Genomic DNA, 22,142 nt, shown 5'->3' with positions numbered 1-22,142 from the left:
TTTGTCTCGGTAAGAACTTAAAAGACTTGACTGCTCCAAAAGCACAGAGTCCTACTTGCATAGTTACTTTTTCCGTTATAATGGCCTGAAAAACACAATTTCTTCCACTAATCACTCCTTAACTCTGATCTAATAAACCTTGGAATTGGGGAAAAAATAGACGCAAATAATAAATAAATAAATAAATAGAACAAGTTGCTGAAATAACACTATTAAAAGGGCTTTGTTTGTTGGATACACTAGTGCAAGCACACACTTCCCATTAGGCCATTATAATCGAAAAAGTAACTTTCAAAGTCATGTTTTTAAGTTTGAAATAATGGTTTAAAGTCATGTTTTCAGTTAGAATGAACAGTGTGCGCAACAAGTATTAGTCTTGTTAAAAGACATTTTTGTGCATTATGCCATGCGTGGTAACCCTCTCCATCGTCCAAAGAATTTTACAATGTTTGAAGTCATATTTTTCAACTTATTACGTGATTATATATAGGTGCGTATAATTTATTATTTGAATTAGACATCATATAATTTACTAATAGAGTGACGTGACTAAAATTACATATATTATATATTTTAATTGTCAAGTCAAGCTAAAAAAAGATATTCTAAACATATCGAGAGATAAAGTTTTTTTTTTTTTTTTAAATTTAAAAAGACTCAACAATATCCCTAACATCACATGTGTATAGTGACGGAGCTAGGAATTTTGGCTTGGGGGGGCCAAACTATGGTATTCATAAATCGGTTTAGATAAATTCAAAACATATTCATATACAATTAGATTAGTAAGAACTTGTTATTTATTTATTTATTTTTTTTTCTAATGAACATAATCTTTCTAAACTTTAATGAGTACACACAAATTGTCTACTTTACTCTAAACATGTACGGAAAATAATCCAAAGAGAAAAATAATTACATTTTTAAATATAATAGAGCCAGAAGCTTTGTAACTCAATTGATTGGATGTATAAATGAAAAGATAAAAAAAGGGAAAAAATAATAATGGATGATTCTTATGTAGCTTTTAAAAAAAAAAAATTTAAAATTTGTTTTGGATAGATTAAGCTATTTATTTTTATTTTTTTCTTGGGGGAAGCCAATTTTTTTTTCTTTCTAATGTCATTGGAGAGCAACTCAAATTTGGGGGGTGGGTGGGAAATCTCATTTTTCTTTGGCCCACCTTAACCGATTTATAACATATATATATATATATATATATATATATATATATATATATATATATATATATATATATAGGATACTAAAATATTTCAAAATTTTGGGAGGCGAACCTATAATGTGGCTCTGCCACTGCATGTGTTACACACAATAACCGTAATATCACGTGTTACACGTTGTTTAGGTAAGCCCTTTTAATCTATATATGTCAGTCTACACTTCAATTTGTCTCATCAAACTTTGATGGCTTCCTCCAATATTCTGAAACTTTGTTTGCTCCTCTCCGCAATCAGCTTGTCAAGAACATGGGCTCTCAACTCTTCTTCTTCTATGAAAAATTCCCAACATTCGTCCTCCATAAAATCTGTATGCAAAACCACACCATACCCAGATGTCTGTTTTGACTCACTGAAACTCTCCACCAATATCTCAGATGAGGCCATTCCAAACACCAACACCTACCTCCTTTACACCCTCCAAACCGCAATATCGGAGTCTGGAAAGCTTTCCAGTCTGCTCTTGGATGCGGGAAACTCAAATAATATCATCGAAAAACAAAAAGGAACCATCCCGGACTGCAAGGAACTCCAACAAATCACCATGTCTTGTTTACAAAGAACAGTGTCCCTAGTCCCGCAGGATGCACCCATTAATCAACGGAAACTTGCCGATGCAATAGCATACCTTAGCGCAGCACTCACAAACAAGAACACATGCTTGGAGGGTTTGGATTCAGCTTCGGGTCCTCTGAAGCCAGCCCTACTGAGTTCCATAAATGAAACTTATATGCATGTAAGTAATGCTCTTTCCATTTTGTCTAGTCAAAAAAGCCATGATAAAAGGCGCCTCATGGACTTGGGTGTTCCAACGTGGATTTCAAAGAAATTAAAGCGTCGGACTCGGATATTGGAGAGTGAAATTGACCCGAGTAAGGTGCTGACTGTGGCTGCTGATGGAACTGGAAACTTCACCACCATCACTGATGCTATCAACTTTGCTCCAAACAACAGCAACGATAAAACACATATCTATGTGAAACAAGGACTTTATGAAGAAAATGTGGAAATCCCATCTTACAAGACCCACATTGTTCTGCTCGGAGATGGAGCTGATATCACTATAATTACTGGTAAGAGGAGCGTGGGGGACGGCTGGACAACTTTCAGATCTGCAACTCTAGGTATGTTTAGCCTTCTGTATTACATTTATATATATTTAACCAACTTAAGAGCCAAAGTTATATGTTGAAATTTTCTTAATATACATATGATCCTATGGCCCTCCCTCTTTAAAAACTTAAATTAAAAAAAAACGTTTTGTTAATAAATACATAAATTTAAGGGGTATTGTCATATTGAAGACGTTAACCACCTTAAAAAGTGTGGCTGACTTGTCCATAAATTGTGGATTCTAGAATTAGTTCAACTAATAAAATATTTTGGTGTCAAGTAAAAGATTTTGGGATTGAATTCTGTCTAAATCAAAAGTCAATTAATGTCTAGTCTTGATGATAGAGATATTTAAAAACTCTTGTTTATGGACCACCAATACTTTAATTAAGGTGCCTCCATCCCTCTATGTACTAGTCTTATCTTTGGAAGTAATTTCGAAAAAAAGAAAAGAAAGATCTTATTAATGATTTAGTTTTCCTTACTACAATAAATTTAAACATTAAGATTGGAAAATATATCATTTCATTTATTTTCCTTCATTTTTACAAATTGCAGTTATAATAATTTAAACGAAATTGGAGGCTAGTTGTGCTTGTATGTTTAGCTGCTGTATAGCTAAGTAAATGGGAAACAAATCATACTCTAAAAATCACATCTTTTTTTTTTTCTTTTACTTTTTCTTTTTTGTTGTTGTTGTTTAGTAAAACAGAATATAAAATAGTTTCCATAGAGTCAAATTGGAAGTGCTATTTTTTTTTTTTTGGGTTCAAAATGTTTAGTTTTTCAATTATTTTCTCAAAATCATATTTTCCTCTCAATGTCGTAATCATTAATTCACCATTTTTTTTTTGGTTCTCCAAGCTGGACTTTTTTATTTTTTTGGTTTGGAGTTAGGTACCAAATAAGATATGACAACATAATGTTGCTTATATAAGAGAATTTAGGGTAATCTATGACTTTAGAGTCCAAGGAAATTGTTGCGCAATTTAATTCAAAATCAATCATATATAATTTTTAGGATTTAAAAAAGTGATGAGTTATGTTTTCATATATTATTAAGTTGAAATATGTTAAAAAAAATTATTATGTCTATTGTTTTATTTATCTTTTGCCATTGACACTCAATTTGTATTATATTTATTTAATATGTATTAATTTATTTTCATGTTCAAATTGAATTAAATTGGATTTCAGCGGTGTCTGGTGATGGCTTTCTGGCACGAGACATATGTATTGAGAATAAGGCTGGAGCAAAGAAACATCAAGCAGTTGCCTTAAGAGTAAATGCGAACTTTGCAGCTTTGTACAAGTGTCATATTAATGGTTACCAGGATACATTGTATGTCCATTCCTTTCGACAATTCTAACGAGAGTGTGACATATTGGGGACTATAGATTTCATACTTGGGAATGCAGCAGTGATATTCCAAGGATGTAATATTTGGTCTCAAATGCCAATGCCTGGCCAATTCACAGTTATCATAGCACAGTCTCGTGACAGCCCAGATGAGGACACTGGAATTTCCATCCAAAACTGTTCAATTCTTGCTACAAATGATTTGTACTCTAATTCTAGCAACGTGAAAAGCTACCTAGGAAGGCCATGGAGGGTGTACTCTCGAACAGTCTATCTAAATTCTCACATTGACTCCTTCATTAACCCGGTTGGGTGGACACAATGGTCTGATGATAATGATGATCAAGAATTAGAAACTTTGTACTACGGGGAGTATGACAATGGTGGGCCTGGCTCATCAACTGATGATAGAGTTCAATGGAAAGGGTATCACAAAATGGATGTTGATGCTACGTATAATTTCACGGTGTCAGAGTTCATTAGTGGTGATGAATGGTTGGATTCCACTGCATTTCCTTACGATCATGGGGTTTAACTTTGATCTAGTATAAAAAAAAATGTAATAATTAAATGGAATTGTCTTATGGCAAAAATAATTTTACTTTCTCAAAGGAAAGGTCATTCTAATACATATAACCATAGTTGTTAAAACGTAAATCATATTATGAATTGATTTTTTATTTTTCTGTATTTTGTATCATATCGTACACCTAGTAAAATTATAAAAAAATTATAGATATAAAAATATAAAATGTGTATTCATTATAAATTCTGAATATATGCACCTATGTATCGTATTATTTAAGAGAATTTTTTATACGCCCTAATGATACAAAACTTTTTTGTACATGATATGATATGTATCATACGATACTTACAATTATGCATATAACTGTGATTTATCTATCAAGAGTCTAAAGACTCAAAAGCGATTGATTAAAGTAATTAGATTTAGTATAAAGCCTTTAGAGGAATTGAGCGTTTAAGAGCATTAGCACCAGATGTGCTAAATGCTAAAATGTTAGCATTTAGCACACCAAAAACACACCAATATCAAATGGTGAAATTCTCATTAGGAGCGGACGTCATAGGTTGAAATTCTCTCAACACACACACAAACATTAAAATTTTAGTGTTCCAAAAGTAATTCTTAAGCCCCTCTCAAGATTTAAGCTAGTCAAACACACAAAAAGGAAAAAAGAAATAAGCAACTAAACCCCTATAAAAAAAAAAAAAAAAGCATTAACCCATACATATGAGCCTATGACCCTCCCTCTTTAAAAAATTAATTTAAATTTTTTTTTTTGTTAATATATACATAAATTTAAGGGATATTGTCATATTGAAGACGTTAACCACATTAAGAAGTGTGACTAACTTGTCCATAAATTGTGGATTCTAGAATTAGCTCAACTAATAAAGTATCTTGGTGTTAAGTAAAAGATCTTGGGTTTAAATCCCGTCTAAATCAAAAGTCAATTAGTGTCTCATCTTGATGATAGAGATATTTAAAAACTCTTGTCTATGGACCACCAATACTTCAAGGTGCCCCCATCCCTCTATGTACTAGCCTTATCTTTGGAAGTAACTTCGAAAAAAAAAAAAAAAAACAAAAGATCTTATTAATGATTTAGTTTTCCTTAATTTCTACAATAAGTTTAAACATTAAGATTGGAAAATATATCATTTCATTTATTTTCCTTTATTTTTACAAATTTCAGTTATAATAATTTAAAAGAAATTGGAGGCTAGCTGTGCTTGTATGTTTAGCTGCTATATAGCTAAGTAAATGGGAAACAAATCATACCCTAAAAAGCACCTCTTTTTGTTGTTGTTGTTGTTTAGTAAAACATAATATAAAATAGTTTCGATAGAGTCAAATTGGAAGTGCTTTTCTTTTTTTTTTTGGGTTCAAATTGTTTAGTTTTCCAATTTTCTCAAAATCATATTTTCCTCTCAATGTCGTAATCATTAATTCACCAATTTTTTTTTTTGTTCTCCAGGCTGGACTTTTTTTTTTTTTTTTTTTTTTAGTTTGGAGTTAAGTACCAAATAAGATATGACAACATAATGTCGCTTATATGAGAGAATTTAGGGTAATCTATGACTTTAGAGTCCAAGAAAATTGTTGCATAATTTAATGCAAAATAAATCATGTAAAGTTTTAGAACCCTTAAACGCAAGATGTTTAACCTAGTTATATAACCAAGTGATTACTTAGATAAATTAATCAGACCTAGGTTAATACATTTAAATCATATCATGTAAATAATGTAGAAATATAAAGAACACAATAATATGATAGCCTAGGAAAACCTAACCGGTAAAAAACCTAAGGAGGATTTAACCTAGCTATCCTCAAGGTAAAAACATATTCACTATGAAAGAATTGAAATTTTTACAATAAAACTTAGACCACTAACATCCTATTGCTACGTCCTGTAGAAAACTTACTACCATAACCACGTAACAGTTTCTAGTCCACGGACTACTTCTTTCCTTGATTTGCTGCAACCACAAGTTCTCCTACTTATGACTTTGAGACTCTACTCAAGGGTCTCGGGTCTTCTTTAAGTTCTTTAAGCAGCACCTAAAGCGATCATCAAACTCTTGACGTGAATCTTGATCTTGATAACCCTATGTGTGTGTATGAAGGTAAATACCTTTAGATCTCACAAAAAATTCAACACACGACACTCAAAAAGACTTCTAAAACGTAGCTAGGGTTTTTCCTTTTATATGTGAAATAAAGCACTTAACCCTACACATCAAACAGGCTTGGGCTGAATTGGAAATTCTGCAGAAAAATAAATCTGTACGTGGTTCGATCGATCGAGTCTAATTTTTGATCAATCGAGCCTTGTAGATTTTGTCCAATAAATCATGCAATTACTCGATTCCAATTTTACAATTAAAAACACTTTGAGCAAGCCTAAACCTAGACTCCATGTTTTGATCATAGTTTGCCAACACAATACATATCAAAGTTCTAATACATTAGTCCTTAAGGTCTTAGAACCTAACAATCTCTCCCTTTGGAAATTCATGCAAAAACACATTACAAAAACCTAAAATGCTTAAAGTAAAACAGCCCATTCAAATTTAAAAAGCCCTAAATACAATTCAACCTAACTACTATCTATCAGTTGCCAATATAAACAGCAGTCACAACTGAATTAACCTATAAGTTCCTAAAACACTCAACAAACACATAAACGCATGTGTGGAAAATACAAGTAAACCAAAATTAAACTTCTTGATTTCACAAAACTTAAAATAGAAGACATATATCATGAATAACCTCATGAATATAAATCAATAATCAAATGTACCATATGTGAAACAAGAAACAATAAAACAACTAAACAAAAAAAAATGTCTCCCCCTAACATAAACAACCCATAAAAATAAATACATCAAAGCTAAAAAAGAAATACATCATATGCCATAACAAAAAATACATCATGAAACTTCTAGATACAATCTATAATCTCCAAATCTCCCCCTATCTCCATTTGTATGTGCTCCCCCTTTTTGTGACGAATTGCCAAAGGGCAATTAAGAATCATCATCAAAAGGTGGAGCATGTGGGGTAGAGCCTCTAGCATGTGCCAAATCTGCTTATAAGGCTGCAACCTCATTAAGCAAATCCAACAAACTCTATCCATACGCGGCCTGACAGTCACAATCGTATCCAAAGTGGCACGTATAAAGGAGTCGCTCGATGTAGACGGTGGAGGATCCATGGCAGCTGTGGGGTCTACATAAGTCTCAGCAGAAGGATCATCGAAAGGAGGAGGCCTAGATGCATCACTTGTAGAAGACTCGACTCCAGGGCATTTAGAGCTAGCTTTCAACTGAGTAGCTCTTTGCCTAAGGAAGGTGGCACCTATAGGAGCTATGATATGGACAGGCTCAGATGCGAGAAAATCATCTAAACTTAAATCTAACAAAATCCTATAAATGAAAACCGGGAAAAACAAACCATGGTATTTGGCACTACTCTTATGAACCTCAAATAATGAGCTAATGAAAAGAGAAGAAAAACTCATAGGAGCATCAGTGACGAGAGCATACAAAAACACACATCTCTCAATGGGAATAGTATGAAGGTGAGAGATAGGCCAAATATTATGACAAGAAATTCGGAAAAACAAATAATTGAGCTTGGTAAGCTCATGGAAAGTGATACGAGGATTAGTACCCCATCTAATGGAAGTACTAGTAATGAGTGACATAATGTCATCAAGGGGAGGAGACTCTGAGTAAGGGTACACGAGCTACTGTACCAAAGGTACACCAAGAGCAAAAAGCACTACTTGAGGAGTAATGACATACTCTTCACCTCTTATTCAACTTTTCACAAACTGAATGTTGGCATCATCAAAATGGACAGAGAGGTTTGAGTAGAACTCTCTAGTCAAAGCTGTCGGAGGAGGATGCTCGACATCTAAAAGAGGTAACCAACCCCTACGCTCAAAATTCCTATGAATCTCCTGATCAAGCTCATCTAAAATGACCTTGCTCTCAGCCTAAACAGACCTAAAGATGTTCCATTTCTCATAGGTTTCTTGACACTTAATGGTTCTAAACCTATCACTCTGGAACTCAGGGGTAGAAGGAGTGGTGGTTTTGTTGTTGGCTCTAGTCTTCCTAACCATGATACTAAGGGTTTAAAAAGAAAGGAAAAAAAAAAACAAAGAAAAAAAAAACAAGGGCAACTTGCATTAGAGAGGGTTAGAGCACAAAAATCTCAATATATAACAATCTATTTGATGCATGTAATGAATGCACATATGATGCATGCTCTAATGCATTGAAATTTGTTCAATTTTACTTTATAAACAACCAATTGACTTGAACATAGAGTTTTAGTCCAAAAACCCCAAATTTGAAAAACCCAATTTCAAAAACTTTAACCAAATTGATCAATTAACCATTATACTAGTTAGAAAACATCATATAATGAGTTAATCTATCAAAAACACAAGTCAATTTTACCAATTTAAGCCTAATTGAGCAAAGTTCCAAGCCCTAGAAATTTTAATTTTCCTCAAATCACAAAATTGATCAAATTAATGCATGAGGATCACATGTATATGAACTAAGAAAAAATACCCATTGATTAAAAATGTTAAAAAAAACAATTGATATAATCAAAAATCCCTAAAATGCTTTGTTCGAAATTGTGAATAAAAATGCATGAAACGTGTGATTAAATTGAAAAAAGAATAAAGGACTTACCAATGCTTGAGGACAAAAACCTTGGAGAAAAATTTGGAGGAAAACAACAAAAAATCTTAGATTGGATCGGTCGAGGAGAGAAAGTGAGAAAAATCTTAAATTGGATTAGTCGAGGAGAGAAAGTAAGAAAAAGTTTGGAAAAGCTTTTGAAATAGTGAAGAACACGTGAGGAGAAGCTTTTTATAAAACTCAACTTTCAAAATTCGATCGGTCGAAATTGAGTTTCGATCGATCAAAAAATAGATTCAATCGATCGATCATCAATCGAGCACCAATCAAGCTAGACAGATTCAGACCAAATTTTAATTGCAATTTCGATTGGTCGAGCGATAGCTCCGATTGATCGAAAATCTTGAAAAGTGACTTTTTTTTGAAAAACAAATGAAATTTTATGCAGAAAACACTCAAACAACTTTATTTCATGAATGAAATGCATGAGTATGAGTTTAAATTTTTTCAAAAACACTTGAATTCAACCCAGATCTTCGAAAAACAAGATTTTCACACTTTTGTCCCCAAAACTAAAAAATTAGACATCTTTTGCATCAAAATCAAGGAGCATATAATCTTGGATGGCCAAAATAAATTCACACACAATATCACGTACTAAGTTTAGCAAAAAATAACTTATGTAGTGTGTGCAACTAGTAATAGCATGAGATACATGTGAGGTGATATGTAGATAGTAATCAATCACAATTTCTACATTATTCATCACATAAATTTGAAAGAGACTATTACCTAAAGAGTTATATCATATAACTCTCACATCTCCTAGAAAACAAGCTAGCAATCATGTAAGTTTCTTTTTATTTTGCCTCATAATGTACACACCAATTTTATTTCATTGTTAAATTGATATTTAAGTCAGATAATGTACAAACCAATTTTATTTATTTGTGTCATCTTTATTATAGCCAGATAATGTACACATCAATTTTATTTATTTGTGCATATGCTACACTATCTTGAGCACAAAATTTTATGATATGCACTAAGGTGTTCATAATTGACTAGTAAACAGTGGTGAGATGGTTATTTATGCCTTTCTCATTAAGTTCCAGTCCTAATGATTAAAAGCATGTGATAAAAAACTATAAACAACTCATACACAACATGCACTACATAGCTAAATGTAGCAAAGTGCAGTAAAATAAGTTCATCCAAGCTAAACAAGGTACATAAGCATGTTATGTAAAGATAATAGGCCAACATTGATTGCAAATCCAAAATATATGATACAAAACACATTTTTCCTTCCCTTTTTTTTTTTTAATAGCAAAAACAACCTATCATGAAATGCATGAATGTAATGCAATGTAAATCCTAAAAGCAAAAAGAAAACAAAACAGCAAAAGAAGAATGGTCACAAAGAGTATTGAGATGAAGCACAAGGACCAAAAGAGCCAAAAATGACCAAGGACACAGAATCACACCAATCATTTGACGAAGTATCTTAAACTTACTTCTATCAAGAGGTTTGGTAAAGATGTTAGCATTCTGACGTTCAGTAGGGATATATTCAAGAGTCACAATCTTTATTTCAACCAGATCTCTAATAAAGTGATATCTAATCTCTATGTACTTAGTCTTAGAATGTTGAACAGGGTTCTTAGAGATATCGATAGCACTAGAATTATCACAATAGACCATCATGGTGTCCTATGATATCCCATAGTCACTTAAAAGCTTTTTCATCCGAAGAAGTTGTGAACAACAACGTCTAGCATCAATATATTCTGCTTCTGCAGTTGACAGAGATACATAATTTTGTTTTTTACTCATCCAAGCAATAAGATTGGCCCTTACATAAAAACACCCACCAGTGGTGCTTAAAAGTACCAACATCCGAGTTCCTCAGCTCTGTGAAGACCACCATCGATGCTGTGCAAACCGTGGTTTCCATTATCTCTCCCTTTACTAATCTTTTTGGCGATTTACGCGTTTCTAATGCCATTTCCGACTGCCTTGATTTACTTGACTTCTCGGCTGATGAGTTAGCATTGTCTCTCTCAGCTTCCCAAAATCCCAAAGGTACATAAAGTAATTTCGTACGATTTAAAGCTATGTCAGATATTCATTTTGTTTATACTTGTCAATAGTGAATTTGTGCAATTATAGAAAGAAGTATGGTATGCATGCATAGTAAAAAAAACAAAAAAAGATAAAAATAAAAGAACGAAAGACTCATTATTTTGTATTAAAAGACTCATTATTTTGGTATGGTGGTGATGACTTTGTCCAAAGGGGAACATTTTGTACTGGAATTGGGTCATTGATATGGATAGGTTTAGAGTTGTACCTCTAAAGCTAGCTCATCTCATCGCGTAATAGCTAGCTAGCACTCTCGTGAACTTAACTTTCATTATTTCATCAATTGAGTAAATGTCCATTGCATGCCAAAACACATTGTATTATCTTGTTTTAAAGTCATGATTACCTTTGTCTAATTCATTTTTTGCTTCCTAATAAGCTATCTATAATTTATATATTATTAATTTACAGGTAATCATAATAGCACTGGAGATCTAAGTTCTGATTTAAGGACATGGTTAAGTGCTGCACTTGTTAATCAAGACACATGCATTGAGGGATTTGAAGGTACCAGTAGCATTGTGGCAGGATTGATAGACGATGGCCTTAACCAAGTGACTTCTTTGGTTCAACAACTTTTACACATGGTGCACCCGGTTACTAATGACCCCCGTAGGCGTAGGCTGTCAGGCAATGCTAACGAGCAATTTCCGTCATGGGTGATATCCGAGGACAGAAAATTGCTACAAGCAAATGGGTATACGGTTGATGTTATAGTAGCTGCAGATGGGAGTGGGAATCACACAAAAGTGATGGATGCAATCAAAGACGCTCCTGATTATAGCATGCGGCGTTATGTTATATACATCAAGAAGGGTGTCTATAATGAGACAGTGGAGATCAAGAAGAAGAAATGGAACCTTATGATGATCGGAGATGGTATGGATGCTACTATCATAACCGGTAATCATAATAATGTTGATGGTTGGACCACATTTCGCTCAGCAACCTTTGGTAAGTATCTTTTTATTTTGCTTTTTCCCATCTTATTATTGAGGAAAAAAAAAAAGTAAAAAAGATTGGCTGTTCATTTTGTTTTGTAAATAGTTTTAATCTAACACCCTAATTAATTTGTGATAGATTTAAAATATCCACACTATCATCCAAATCAATGTTAAAATTGATAGATAAGTGGCTGGTTAATTGGGATGAAAATTTCAAAGTCATGGAAATTAGTATGTCTATGTTGACTTATTCACTAGTGCACCTTACAACTCAAACGAAAGAGCACACTTATTTGTTAATCTTGACATTGATTGTAGATGATGGGATGAAAATTGCAAATCAATCTCCAATCAACTTGGACAATTCAACTAAAAATAAGAATTATACAGTTATATTGTATTAAAAGACTCGTTAGTTTTAGATGTTGGGATGAAAATATTACAAATCAATCTCCAATCAACATGGACAATTCAGCCGAAGGAGCTAGAATGATACCATTATTTTGTAATAAAAGACTCGTTAGCTAATGATGTTAAGTGAAAAAAAGACATTAATGCATGCTAATTAATGTGGGCCGGTGAAATTAAATTATTAAAGTGATACATTTGATCCGCTTTAGTCCCATCAAGTTAAAGTTGGGGTTGTGCATGTTCTACTGAATTTATGGCTACACATGTATAAAATTTATAAATCAATGATACCCTATTCATGTGTTGTCTTTGTGGTGAAACAACAGCAAGAATATATGCTGGAGTAAGAGTAAAGACTAAGGATACCATTCAAACATGGTTAATGTTTCGAATAACAGAGAGGCTCTTGTCTGAATCTAGCTAGATTTGAATGTTCTTTTTTTCTTTTCTGAATCTAGATTTGGTTGTTCTTTTTCTGTTTGTCAATGGGGTCGACCATAAAGTAAGATATGCCATGTTACTTGTTTATTAGGAGTTTGCAACTAATAAATATTGCTTTTTCTCTCACTATGATTGGTCTAAGAGTAAGAAGAAAGCAAGGCCCTACTATATATGAACTACGAAGCAAGAAGCCAACAATCTAAAATTTGATTAGAAAGTATTGATTGAGCTATAAGAGTCTTGGCATGAAAAATGTATACATAAAATTTTTAATGCCATTTACGTATTTTGTTTGCAGCTGTGAGTGGGAAAGGGTTCATAGCGCGAGACATGACATTCGAGAACACTGCAGGGCCAGAGAAACACCAAGCAGTAGCACTAAGATCCGACTCCGACTTATCGGTTTTCTTCCGATGTGGGATAAGGGGATACCAAGACACACTATATACACACACCATGCGCCAATTTTACAGAGAATGTCGTATAAGTGGCACCATTGATTTCATATTTGGCGATGGTTCTGTGGTGTTCCAAAATTGTGACATTCGAGTCAAGAAAGGCCTACCCAACCAAAAGAACACTGTAACTGCTCAAGGCCGTAAGGACCCAAGTGAACCAACTGGTTTCTCCATCCAGTTTTGTAACATCTCAGCAGATTCAGATTTGGCACCCTCAGTTAATTCTACGTACACATACCTTGGTAGACCATGGAAAGCATATTCAAGAACCATTATAATGCAATCTTACATTAGCAATGCCACAAGGCCCGAAGGGTGGCTTGAGTGGAATGGTACTTTGCATTTGGGTACATTGTACTATGGTGAGTACATGAATAATGGGCCAGGGGCAGGCCTAATTAACCGAGTTAAGTGGCCCGGCTACCATGCATTCAAGCAATCGAGTCAAGTTAACAACTTTACTGTGGCTCAATTCATTGAAGGGAACTTGTGGTTACCATCTACGGGTGTCAAATACACAGCAGGGTTGGGAGTTTAATTTATGACTTTAATTTTAACTAGTTGACCTAATTTGTTCTTGTACCTATTTATATTCTATCTTTTATAATATACAAATATATTATACTTTTTTTTTCGTCTTTAAATTGTTTGAAGCAGTAAGATTAATGATGGATTTATGTTGTGGGTTCCAGTTAGCTCGTAAAGTCTTTACTGGATGAATAAGGGACCTAAGATTCATTTTCTACTTATACTAATAACCGATTGTTGTTTGATTTGATGATAAATAACTATTATTAGAAGCAAACATCATTGGTTGAAATTCTAAAAAAAAATAATGACAGATGCAGCGTAGGCCTGTAAAAGCAAAATCTGTAACACACAATTACTACAACTCTTCCACGAAACCTAAGTTCTACAAAAACATTAGGCTAGTAGGTAAAATAATAGAGAAAATCTCTCTAACAAGCTTTTATTAATCAACACATAACAATAATCAACCTCTCTATAAAGAGTACTTATAGGAATAAAATTTCTCCTTCTTCTTTTAAAAAAAGAAATAATAAACTTACTTCTACTTGAAAAAGGAAAAACAATTTAACTAGAAAAAGAAAAACAATTAAAAATCCTAATTCAACTAGGAAAATGATTTTATTTGACCTTATAAAAGCAAATAAATCCTAATTCCACTAGGAATGATAAAACAACATAAAATATTAAAATATTTTCTTCTCCCTTCACTGATCTGCATCACAGATTTATGTTTTTTTTTTGTGTGTGTGGATAAAGTTCGATAGATTCTTCTCTTGCTGGGCTAAATTGATAGTGTAGCTACCTAGTAAACATGGCCCATGTGACGGTGGGCTAGATTCTCTTCTCATATGCAGTTAATCAAGCTCGGGCTTCAATTATAAAGTGGGCATAGAGGCTGTACTGCACCGAGGCATAATAATTTGTAACAGGCATAATAAGAATCAAGCTCAAGCTCAATTGATTCTTCCTTTGCTGGGCTAAATTGATTCGTCCTCCTTTCAATGATAAAGTGAGCCCATAGAGGCTGCACTGCATTTAGTCCATAACAAAAGCCTCTCCAGGATGAACAAAATACTTTTTGTTTTACTTCTAGAAAAAAAAGAAAAAGAAAAAAAAAAGAGGGTAAATTACAAATTACACTTCTAAAGTTTAGAGGTGTTTGAATTTTACACCTTGAAATTTCAGAATTCCTGAAATTTGAGAGTGTTTGGATTTTAGAATTAAAATCTAGACACTTTCAAACTTCAAGGGGTAAAATTTAAATACTGAAATTTTAAGAGGTAAAATCTAAATACCACAAACTTTAAGAGTTTAATTTATAATTTACCAAAAAAAAACTTTTTGTTTTTGTTTTATTTTTGGAAGAGGCGTCAAAACTTTGTTTATGCCAAAATAGCGATGTTTGAAAATATTAGGAGAAGTATTGAAACTGACATTTCCAAATATTGATTTCAATGTTAATTTGCATAGTTAGCATCTACATCAGTTGGTGGATAATCATGTATAATGCAAAATTTTTTCAATTTTACACATTTTGAGCTACATCAGTGGAGCTAAAACTGGGTAAAATAGTGTAAAACCATCCCCGAGCTACAGTACCGTGTATATTTACACGGTTACTGTAGCTCGTTTATACAATATTTTATCATTTCTCCTTCGCTCCTTTTTTTCTCTCTCTGATCCGTTTTCAACAGACTCATTCTCTCATATTTTTCTCAACACAGAATATACAGAGATATACTTTGCTCAAAAAAAAAAAAAACACAGACATACACAAACAAACACGGATCGGTGCTTGACTGGTCGGAGCTCGTGGGTTTTGCTTTGGATCGGAGCTCGCGGATGCTGGATCGGAGCTCGCGGACGCTGGCGGATCGGCGATCGGAGCTGGCGGATCGGCGATCGGAGCTCGCGGATCGCGATCGGAGCTCGAGGATCGGCGATCGGAGCTCGCGGATCGGCGATCGGAGCTCGTGGATGGTGATCTGAGCTCGCCGATCGGACTCGCGGATGGTGATCTGAGCTGGTGATCGGAGAGGGAGTTGATGGAGAGGGAGAGGGAGAGGGAGAGGGAGAGTCTGAGAGATGGGTTTAGAGAGAGAGAGCAAAAGTGAGAAATGAGCTGGGAGAGAGAGAGAGCGGTAATTTAAGAGGTAGTTGGGGGAAAATAATAAAATATTAAAGAAAATTAATTATTTAATTAAAAAAGGTGGTAGGATAGATGAACTGATGTGGATGTTTTGTAAAATTAGATGTGTAAAATAAAAAAAGTGGATTTTTAGTGTAAAAGTGAATGTGTAAAATGAAGGAGCTGGTGTGGATGCTCTTACAAAATGAACTCATCTAAAATTGTCTTTTGTTTATCATTTTTTTAAGTTTATTAGTGAAAGCATCTTTCTGAAAGACGATTTAGTGTTAAGACCATAATCATCTTTCAGGCATATACTATTATGAGGCGATTTTGCATGTTATAAAATGGCAACACCTGCGTGTTAAAAATATCATACATACAAAATACAGGTAATAAAATATAAAACATGACATCATTTTTCCTCATGCCAAATGCAAAACGAATTGAGGCACAAGAAATCCTCACTCATTTGAGTTTTCAAATTAAATTATAGAGGTATTACAACCTAATATATAGTACGAGTCAAAGGAAATCACCTTACAATACTTTAAATCCAAAAGCAATATTTTAATGGTAGAATACGCAATGATGACCAATGCTCCGTCAAGGCCGAAACAAACAAATCTGATTATTTTTTTTAAAGAAATTTTAAAAAATTGGTCGGATCACAAGTCAACCTAATTTTTATGTCGGACAAAAATTTCAAATCCTGGTGGGGTATTTATCCTTTGGGTTGGGTCCAATTTTGCCAGTTCTTTTTTTTCACTTGTGTCGAACACATTCTTACTACCTCCTCAAATCACACTTCACTTTTAATTATTCCTGATTCTGGCATTGAGGCCGTGTTTCAAGGGGTTCAAAAAATTTACAAGTAATAATAACTCAATCCTGTGATCGTAAAATTGGGATTCAAGCTAATTCATTAAGGATAGAGGAGTCGCTAGACAAAGAAGAAACAATGTGGAGATATAGGGATCTTGATTCTTGAGCCATTATATTACTCTTTGAATTTTCGAGGCATTAATTTAGATTGAATGATATTGAGAGGTCGTTATCAAGTGCACATTTGTTACACCAGCAAACTCAATACCATCCATAATTCCATATAAACCAAAAAGTAGTTGAAAACATCATTGTCTAAGATGACATACCGTGAAGATTTTAGAGGTAGTCCTCCCAATTTTGAAAAATCAGTCTTTAATAAGTTTAGAACAAACCCAAAAAAAAAAAAAAAAAAGTGATAATGAAATCACTTCTCTGCTAATCGTTAAACAGAATTTCCGCCTATATGTAGTCCTATTTGACCTTTGCTTTCAAAGCTTCATGCTGTGTATATCAAACCGGAAAGTCCCAAGAAAAAAAAATGAAGGGTATCTAGCTCCACAGACCCCATTTTTGTAGTCGGATGAATCTGCTCTAGAGATACTTTTTATTTTGTTAGCTTGTTGTTGAGTATTTATGTTGTAGTGGTGGATGGGTCCTCACGATGAGGCCTATTTTGTGATTTGGGAGTAGCTAAAGTGATGATACGAGTGATTTGAGATTTTAAAATTTGACTGAAATGGTGTAGTTTAGGATTGGAGTTCTGTAAGCTTTTATTTTTTATTGAAACGCTGTAGTTTTGGGGCTGATTTGGCAAAAATAAAACACGTCAACATACACGTGTCACTTAACAGTAGAAACTAACCGAGGGGAATGAATTGCTAACGGAACCAAACTTTAGGGTTTAAAATCAAAGTTTTGAAACTTTGGGGTGTAAAATCCAAGCAACCTTAAACTTTAGGAGTATAATTTGCAATTTACATTTTTTTAGAAAGTTTCGACCTATGGTGTTTGCTTCTAATAATAACTCTTTATCAATAGACCAAAACATTAATCGGTTTTTGGTATAAGCTGAGATTAAACTCCAGACTCTTATTCAACTATAAAAAACTTTACTAGTTGAGCTAACTAGAATCCATGTATCCCTAATATTATTCTTGACAAGTAATTTGTTTCTAATTTATTCAAGAAAAAGAAAGTGTTATCATTACTGATGTTCATGAGTCAATTGGGTCACATAAAGAAGACAGGTCTTCTCTCGTAAAGAAGGCTACAATATAATCGTCATAAAAGAATCTCAACATGTGAGTTTATGGCCCATGCTGGGACATAAACTTGAAATCAATTAGACTTTTCTTCAAAAAAAAGAAAAAAAAAGAAAATGATTTGACTTATCACCGTTTCTCTCCAAAACAGGTCAAATTGTGGATAGTTGAAGTTTATATTTACACATTTTGTTTTGATAGGGTGAAATTTGGTGCCTCCTACCTCATTTTCAAAGACAAAAATTCAATTATTATGTAAGTTTATCTACTTTATTTTTTAATGTTTAGCAATTTGGCTCAAAACCTACTTATTGACTCAAAACCTACTTATTTGACTCAAAACCTACTTATTCTTAAGCAACCTGGTGCGTATTGGCTTATATATTGTTGAAACATATATATTTCTTCTTATCTCAAGGGTTAATGTGGTGTGTAAACAGGATATGGGAATAGGTAATAGTTGTACGGAGATGAAAATCACTTTTAAAAAAATACATGAAAACCATAAAATAAAATAAAATTTTGACAAAGTAGAGGAGAAGAAAATAACTGAAGAAAAGCTCATACTTCTACTTGGCTTTAAAAAAAAAAAAAAAAATTGGGATTTGGGCTGCTTTTTTAGTGTTCATGATTAACCTCGCAAATTTGGAGATAAATTATCAACCTTTGAGTTTGAGTTTAAGTTATTCTTGTTAGAGAGATAGAGTTTCACCATTTATTAAGTTTAGAGTTTAGCTGTTTATGTGAAAGATTAGGCCTTCTTAGGTTGAAGTTGATATTGTTATTTAGAAAAAAAAGTTACATAATTTTGTTTTAAGAAAATAATATTGTTTTAAAAAAATACTAATGATGTGGCAAGTTTTGGAGAGGTCAAACTTTTTTCTTTTTTTTAATTAGTTAGATATTTAATCAAACTCAAACTCCATGTTTTACATGATATATGCAAATTCAGAAAGTCAACTCAAACTCCAATTAAAATATGTATGATGTTAGATAAATCCTAAGCCCATCCGTTTCACAGCCAAAATTTATCTAAAACACAATAAATAATTTACGTGGTTTTCATAGATGTAAATGTGTAATTTAAGATAAAGGGATAATGATGTCACCATTTACTACTATTATTTTATGTACCATTATTATCGGGTTTTGTTTCTTTGGGAGTTTCTTGGGGAGGGAGTTTTTTTAAGACTGTTTATTTTTTTTTAAATAATGCTGATGTGTAACATTGTGGAGAGGTCAATCAAAAGTTAGAAGCTTCGGTTATATATATATATATATATATATAGATTATCAATGTTTGAGTTTAAGTTGAACTTGTTAGAGAGATAGAGTTTCACTCCTTGTTAAGTTTGGATTAAACAAAAATAATATTGTTTTAAAAAAATGATAATAATGAGTTTGAGTTTAAGTGGGACTTGTTAGAGAGATAGAGTTTCACTTCTTGTTAAGTTTGGACTAAACAAAAATAATTTTATTAAAATAAAATGATAATTTTATTAAAATAAATGATAATTTTATTTAAATATTGTGCTAACGTGGAAAATTGTGAGGGTTTAATAGTGAATTAGGCCCTAAACAAAGAAAAAGTTGTGATATAGTCCAAAATGCAACAAAGAAAAAAAAGGAGGGAAAGAAAGAAAGAAAAAATTAGGCCCTAAACATTTAATTGTAAGAATGAATGGCTTTATATGTCTCGCATAGAGCTCCATAGCACTTTTTTGTCAAGATTTTTTTTTCTTTTTTTGATAGATAGTGTTAGTAGTCTCTCTCTCTCTCTCTCCATTAAAACATAATTTCTATTTTCTAATATAGTCAAGCGGAGAAAAAACTGTAAAAGAAAATAAGACATCATGTGAAAGAATGAAAACAGTAAGATAATAAGAATATAGAAAAAGAAAACAAATAGAGAGAGGAATATGAATCTAGTTTGCTTAACAAGTCGGAATACCTTTCCACCTTTAAGTGCAAGTATGAGCCTTTATGTGGAGCTAATAAAAAAAAAATTGTTTTCTAATAGCCTTTAGTTTCAAGTATGAGGCTTTTGTAAGCAACAACACAACAAATATATATATATATATATATATATATATATATATATATATATATTCTAGGGGTAAATTGCTCACCTTCACCCACAAAATATCCACATTTATAACCTTCAAGTGCAAGAATAAGCCTTTACTTGATGCTAATGACAAAATCTTGCTTTTTTTCATTGCCTTCAATTGCAAGTATGAGACTTTTGAGGGAACATGCAGCAAAATCTCTTTTTTTTTTTTGGGGGGGGGGGGGGGGGCGGGAATTGTGGTGGTGTTCATAAAAAATAAAATAAAATTGGGTGTTTAAACCCAAACCAATGCTTGGTTTGATTTACACATAAGAAATGTTTTTAAAACAACATATTATAGGAAATCCTATAAAAATAATAATAAAAAAAAGACTTCCAAGTTCCCAAAATTCTTAGATTTTACTAAATGATGGAAATTTCAAACAAGTCAATTAATTTTTCATTGATTAAATGATTATATCTAAAATTTTAGAATTTAGTATTCAATTGGTTTTTTTTTTTAATTAGAGAGTTATGGTTTTTTAAAAACATAAACAAAGGGTAAAGAATTAAGGCCTTTATAGCAATGATGATAACAATAACTTGATTATGGTGATGGTATGGTATCATGATATTATTGGTGGTAGTGGTGGTAATGACAATGGCGATGAATGATGGTGGAGGTGATGGTGACAACATTGAGATGAGAAAAATGGGGTGGTGGTGATAGTGACAATAACATTGATAGTAAATGGTGTATAACATAGATAAAGATGAGCAAATAAAATTCATAAAAACAAAATGTTAGTGTAGACGTGTTTAGGGGGAAAAAGGGAAAATAAATATTATAATGACATCTAGGCATGAAAAAAGGTTTTTTTTTTCTTTCAAAAAAAAAAAAAAAAGATTAGAGAAAAAAGAAGACTAGTATATACATCTAGGTTGGCAAGCATAAATTCATTGCCTTTTTGCATATAGAAGGCAAGCATATCCTTTTCTTTTTCTTTCTCCAATTCTTTGTCTTTGGTGTTGGAGATGCTTTTCTTTTATGACACAATGGAATAATCATGGCTTGTTGAAATTAACGAGCCATCTAGTCTATATATAGTAACACCATCTAGTCTATATATAGTAGATGTTATAGGTGATCCTTACATAAACTTTGTACTAACAAATTTGAAATCAAGGCTAACTTGGAAGGTTCCCTAGGGGTATATTGAAGCCAAAATCATATTCTTGTTCATGTAAGTATTAATGGTCACTTCTCCAGCTTTTTTTGTATGTCTTTGTTTTTCTATTGCTATCTATAAACATTTGGTTGCTTTACCTGCTTCATTTTTGTCAAAACTATTAAAAATGCAATAAACTTTGAGCCTATTTACTTATTAATTTGCACTTGAATAAATGATTTTTATTGCTAAATGGGTTTGGTTCATGTTATTTTTTTATGCAATTTTGATAAAAGATATATCACTCTACTTTTTATAAATCACTATTTTGAGGAGTCGACATATTTATTAAACATTCATTATAGATTAATCACATGCAAAATTTCACAATAATTGAATGCCACTTGCTATTTAGTCCATACACTCTTTTTTTTTTTTTTTATGAGAAGTCCATACACTTATTTGTTTAGTATATTTAGGAATTAAAAAAAAAACACACACACACACCCAAGTAAGAAACTAAATATTAAGCAATTTATAGGTTAGTGAGATTTTAATGCCCACCAATCATATTAATATTCGAAAAGCATGATACATTAACTTAAGGGGAGACTAGACCACACCAATTCCCCCACCTCCATTTCAAATTTTAATTCTTATGCGTGCTTTTTATTCCCCTTCTCAACCTCTCTTTCACACTTTTCTCATACATACAGCCATACATGGATTCTTTTATGTATCTCTAATGTTTTTGGGCATGATATTGTTCAATATTACAAGAAATACAACTAAATATCGATAATATTACTAAGCTAAAATATTGTTTTCACTAGTTTAAGAAAAGAAAAAAAAAAGAAAAAGAGGAACTAAT

General features: G+C 32.6%; 1 protein-coding gene and 1 pseudogene across 1 annotated transcript; both read left to right on the top strand.

Annotated features, from left to right (window-relative positions):
• The first annotated feature begins 1,425 nt into the window (after positions 1-1,425).
• On the top strand, positions 1,426-4,246 carry LOC142642186 (putative pectinesterase/pectinesterase inhibitor 12; annotated as a pseudogene).
• Positions 4,247-11,773: 7,527 nt separating this feature from the next.
• LOC142642738 (pectinesterase/pectinesterase inhibitor PPE8B-like) lies at positions 11,774-13,930 on the top strand. Its single transcript, XM_075817152.1, has 2 exons — positions 11,774-12,003; positions 13,144-13,930. The coding sequence occupies exons 1-2, from the start codon at positions 11,802-11,804 to the stop codon at positions 13,839-13,841; spliced, it is 900 nt and encodes a 299-aa protein (XP_075673267.1). The 5' UTR covers positions 11,774-11,801; the 3' UTR covers positions 13,842-13,930.
• Positions 13,931-22,142: the final 8,212 nt, after the last annotated feature.

The sequence above is a fragment of the Castanea sativa genome, chromosome 7 (genome assembly GCF_040712315.1).
Source record: "Castanea sativa cultivar Marrone di Chiusa Pesio chromosome 7, ASM4071231v1".
NCBI lineage: Eukaryota > Viridiplantae > Streptophyta > Magnoliopsida > Fagales > Fagaceae > Castanea > Castanea sativa.
Note: the sequence above shows the minus strand (reverse complement) of the source record. Positions and strands in the feature narration are given on the sequence as shown.

Excerpts from the sequence above, each read along its gene's own strand:
- LOC142642738 (XM_075817152.1), top strand. The coding sequence starts at position 11,802 with ATGGATGCAATCAAAGACGCTCCTGATTATAGCATGCGGCGTTATGTT. Across the intron at positions 12,004-13,143 it reads ATTTCGCTCAGCAACCTTTG|CTGTGAGTGGGAAAGGGTTC; the intron begins GTAAGTATCTTT and ends TTTTGTTTGCAG.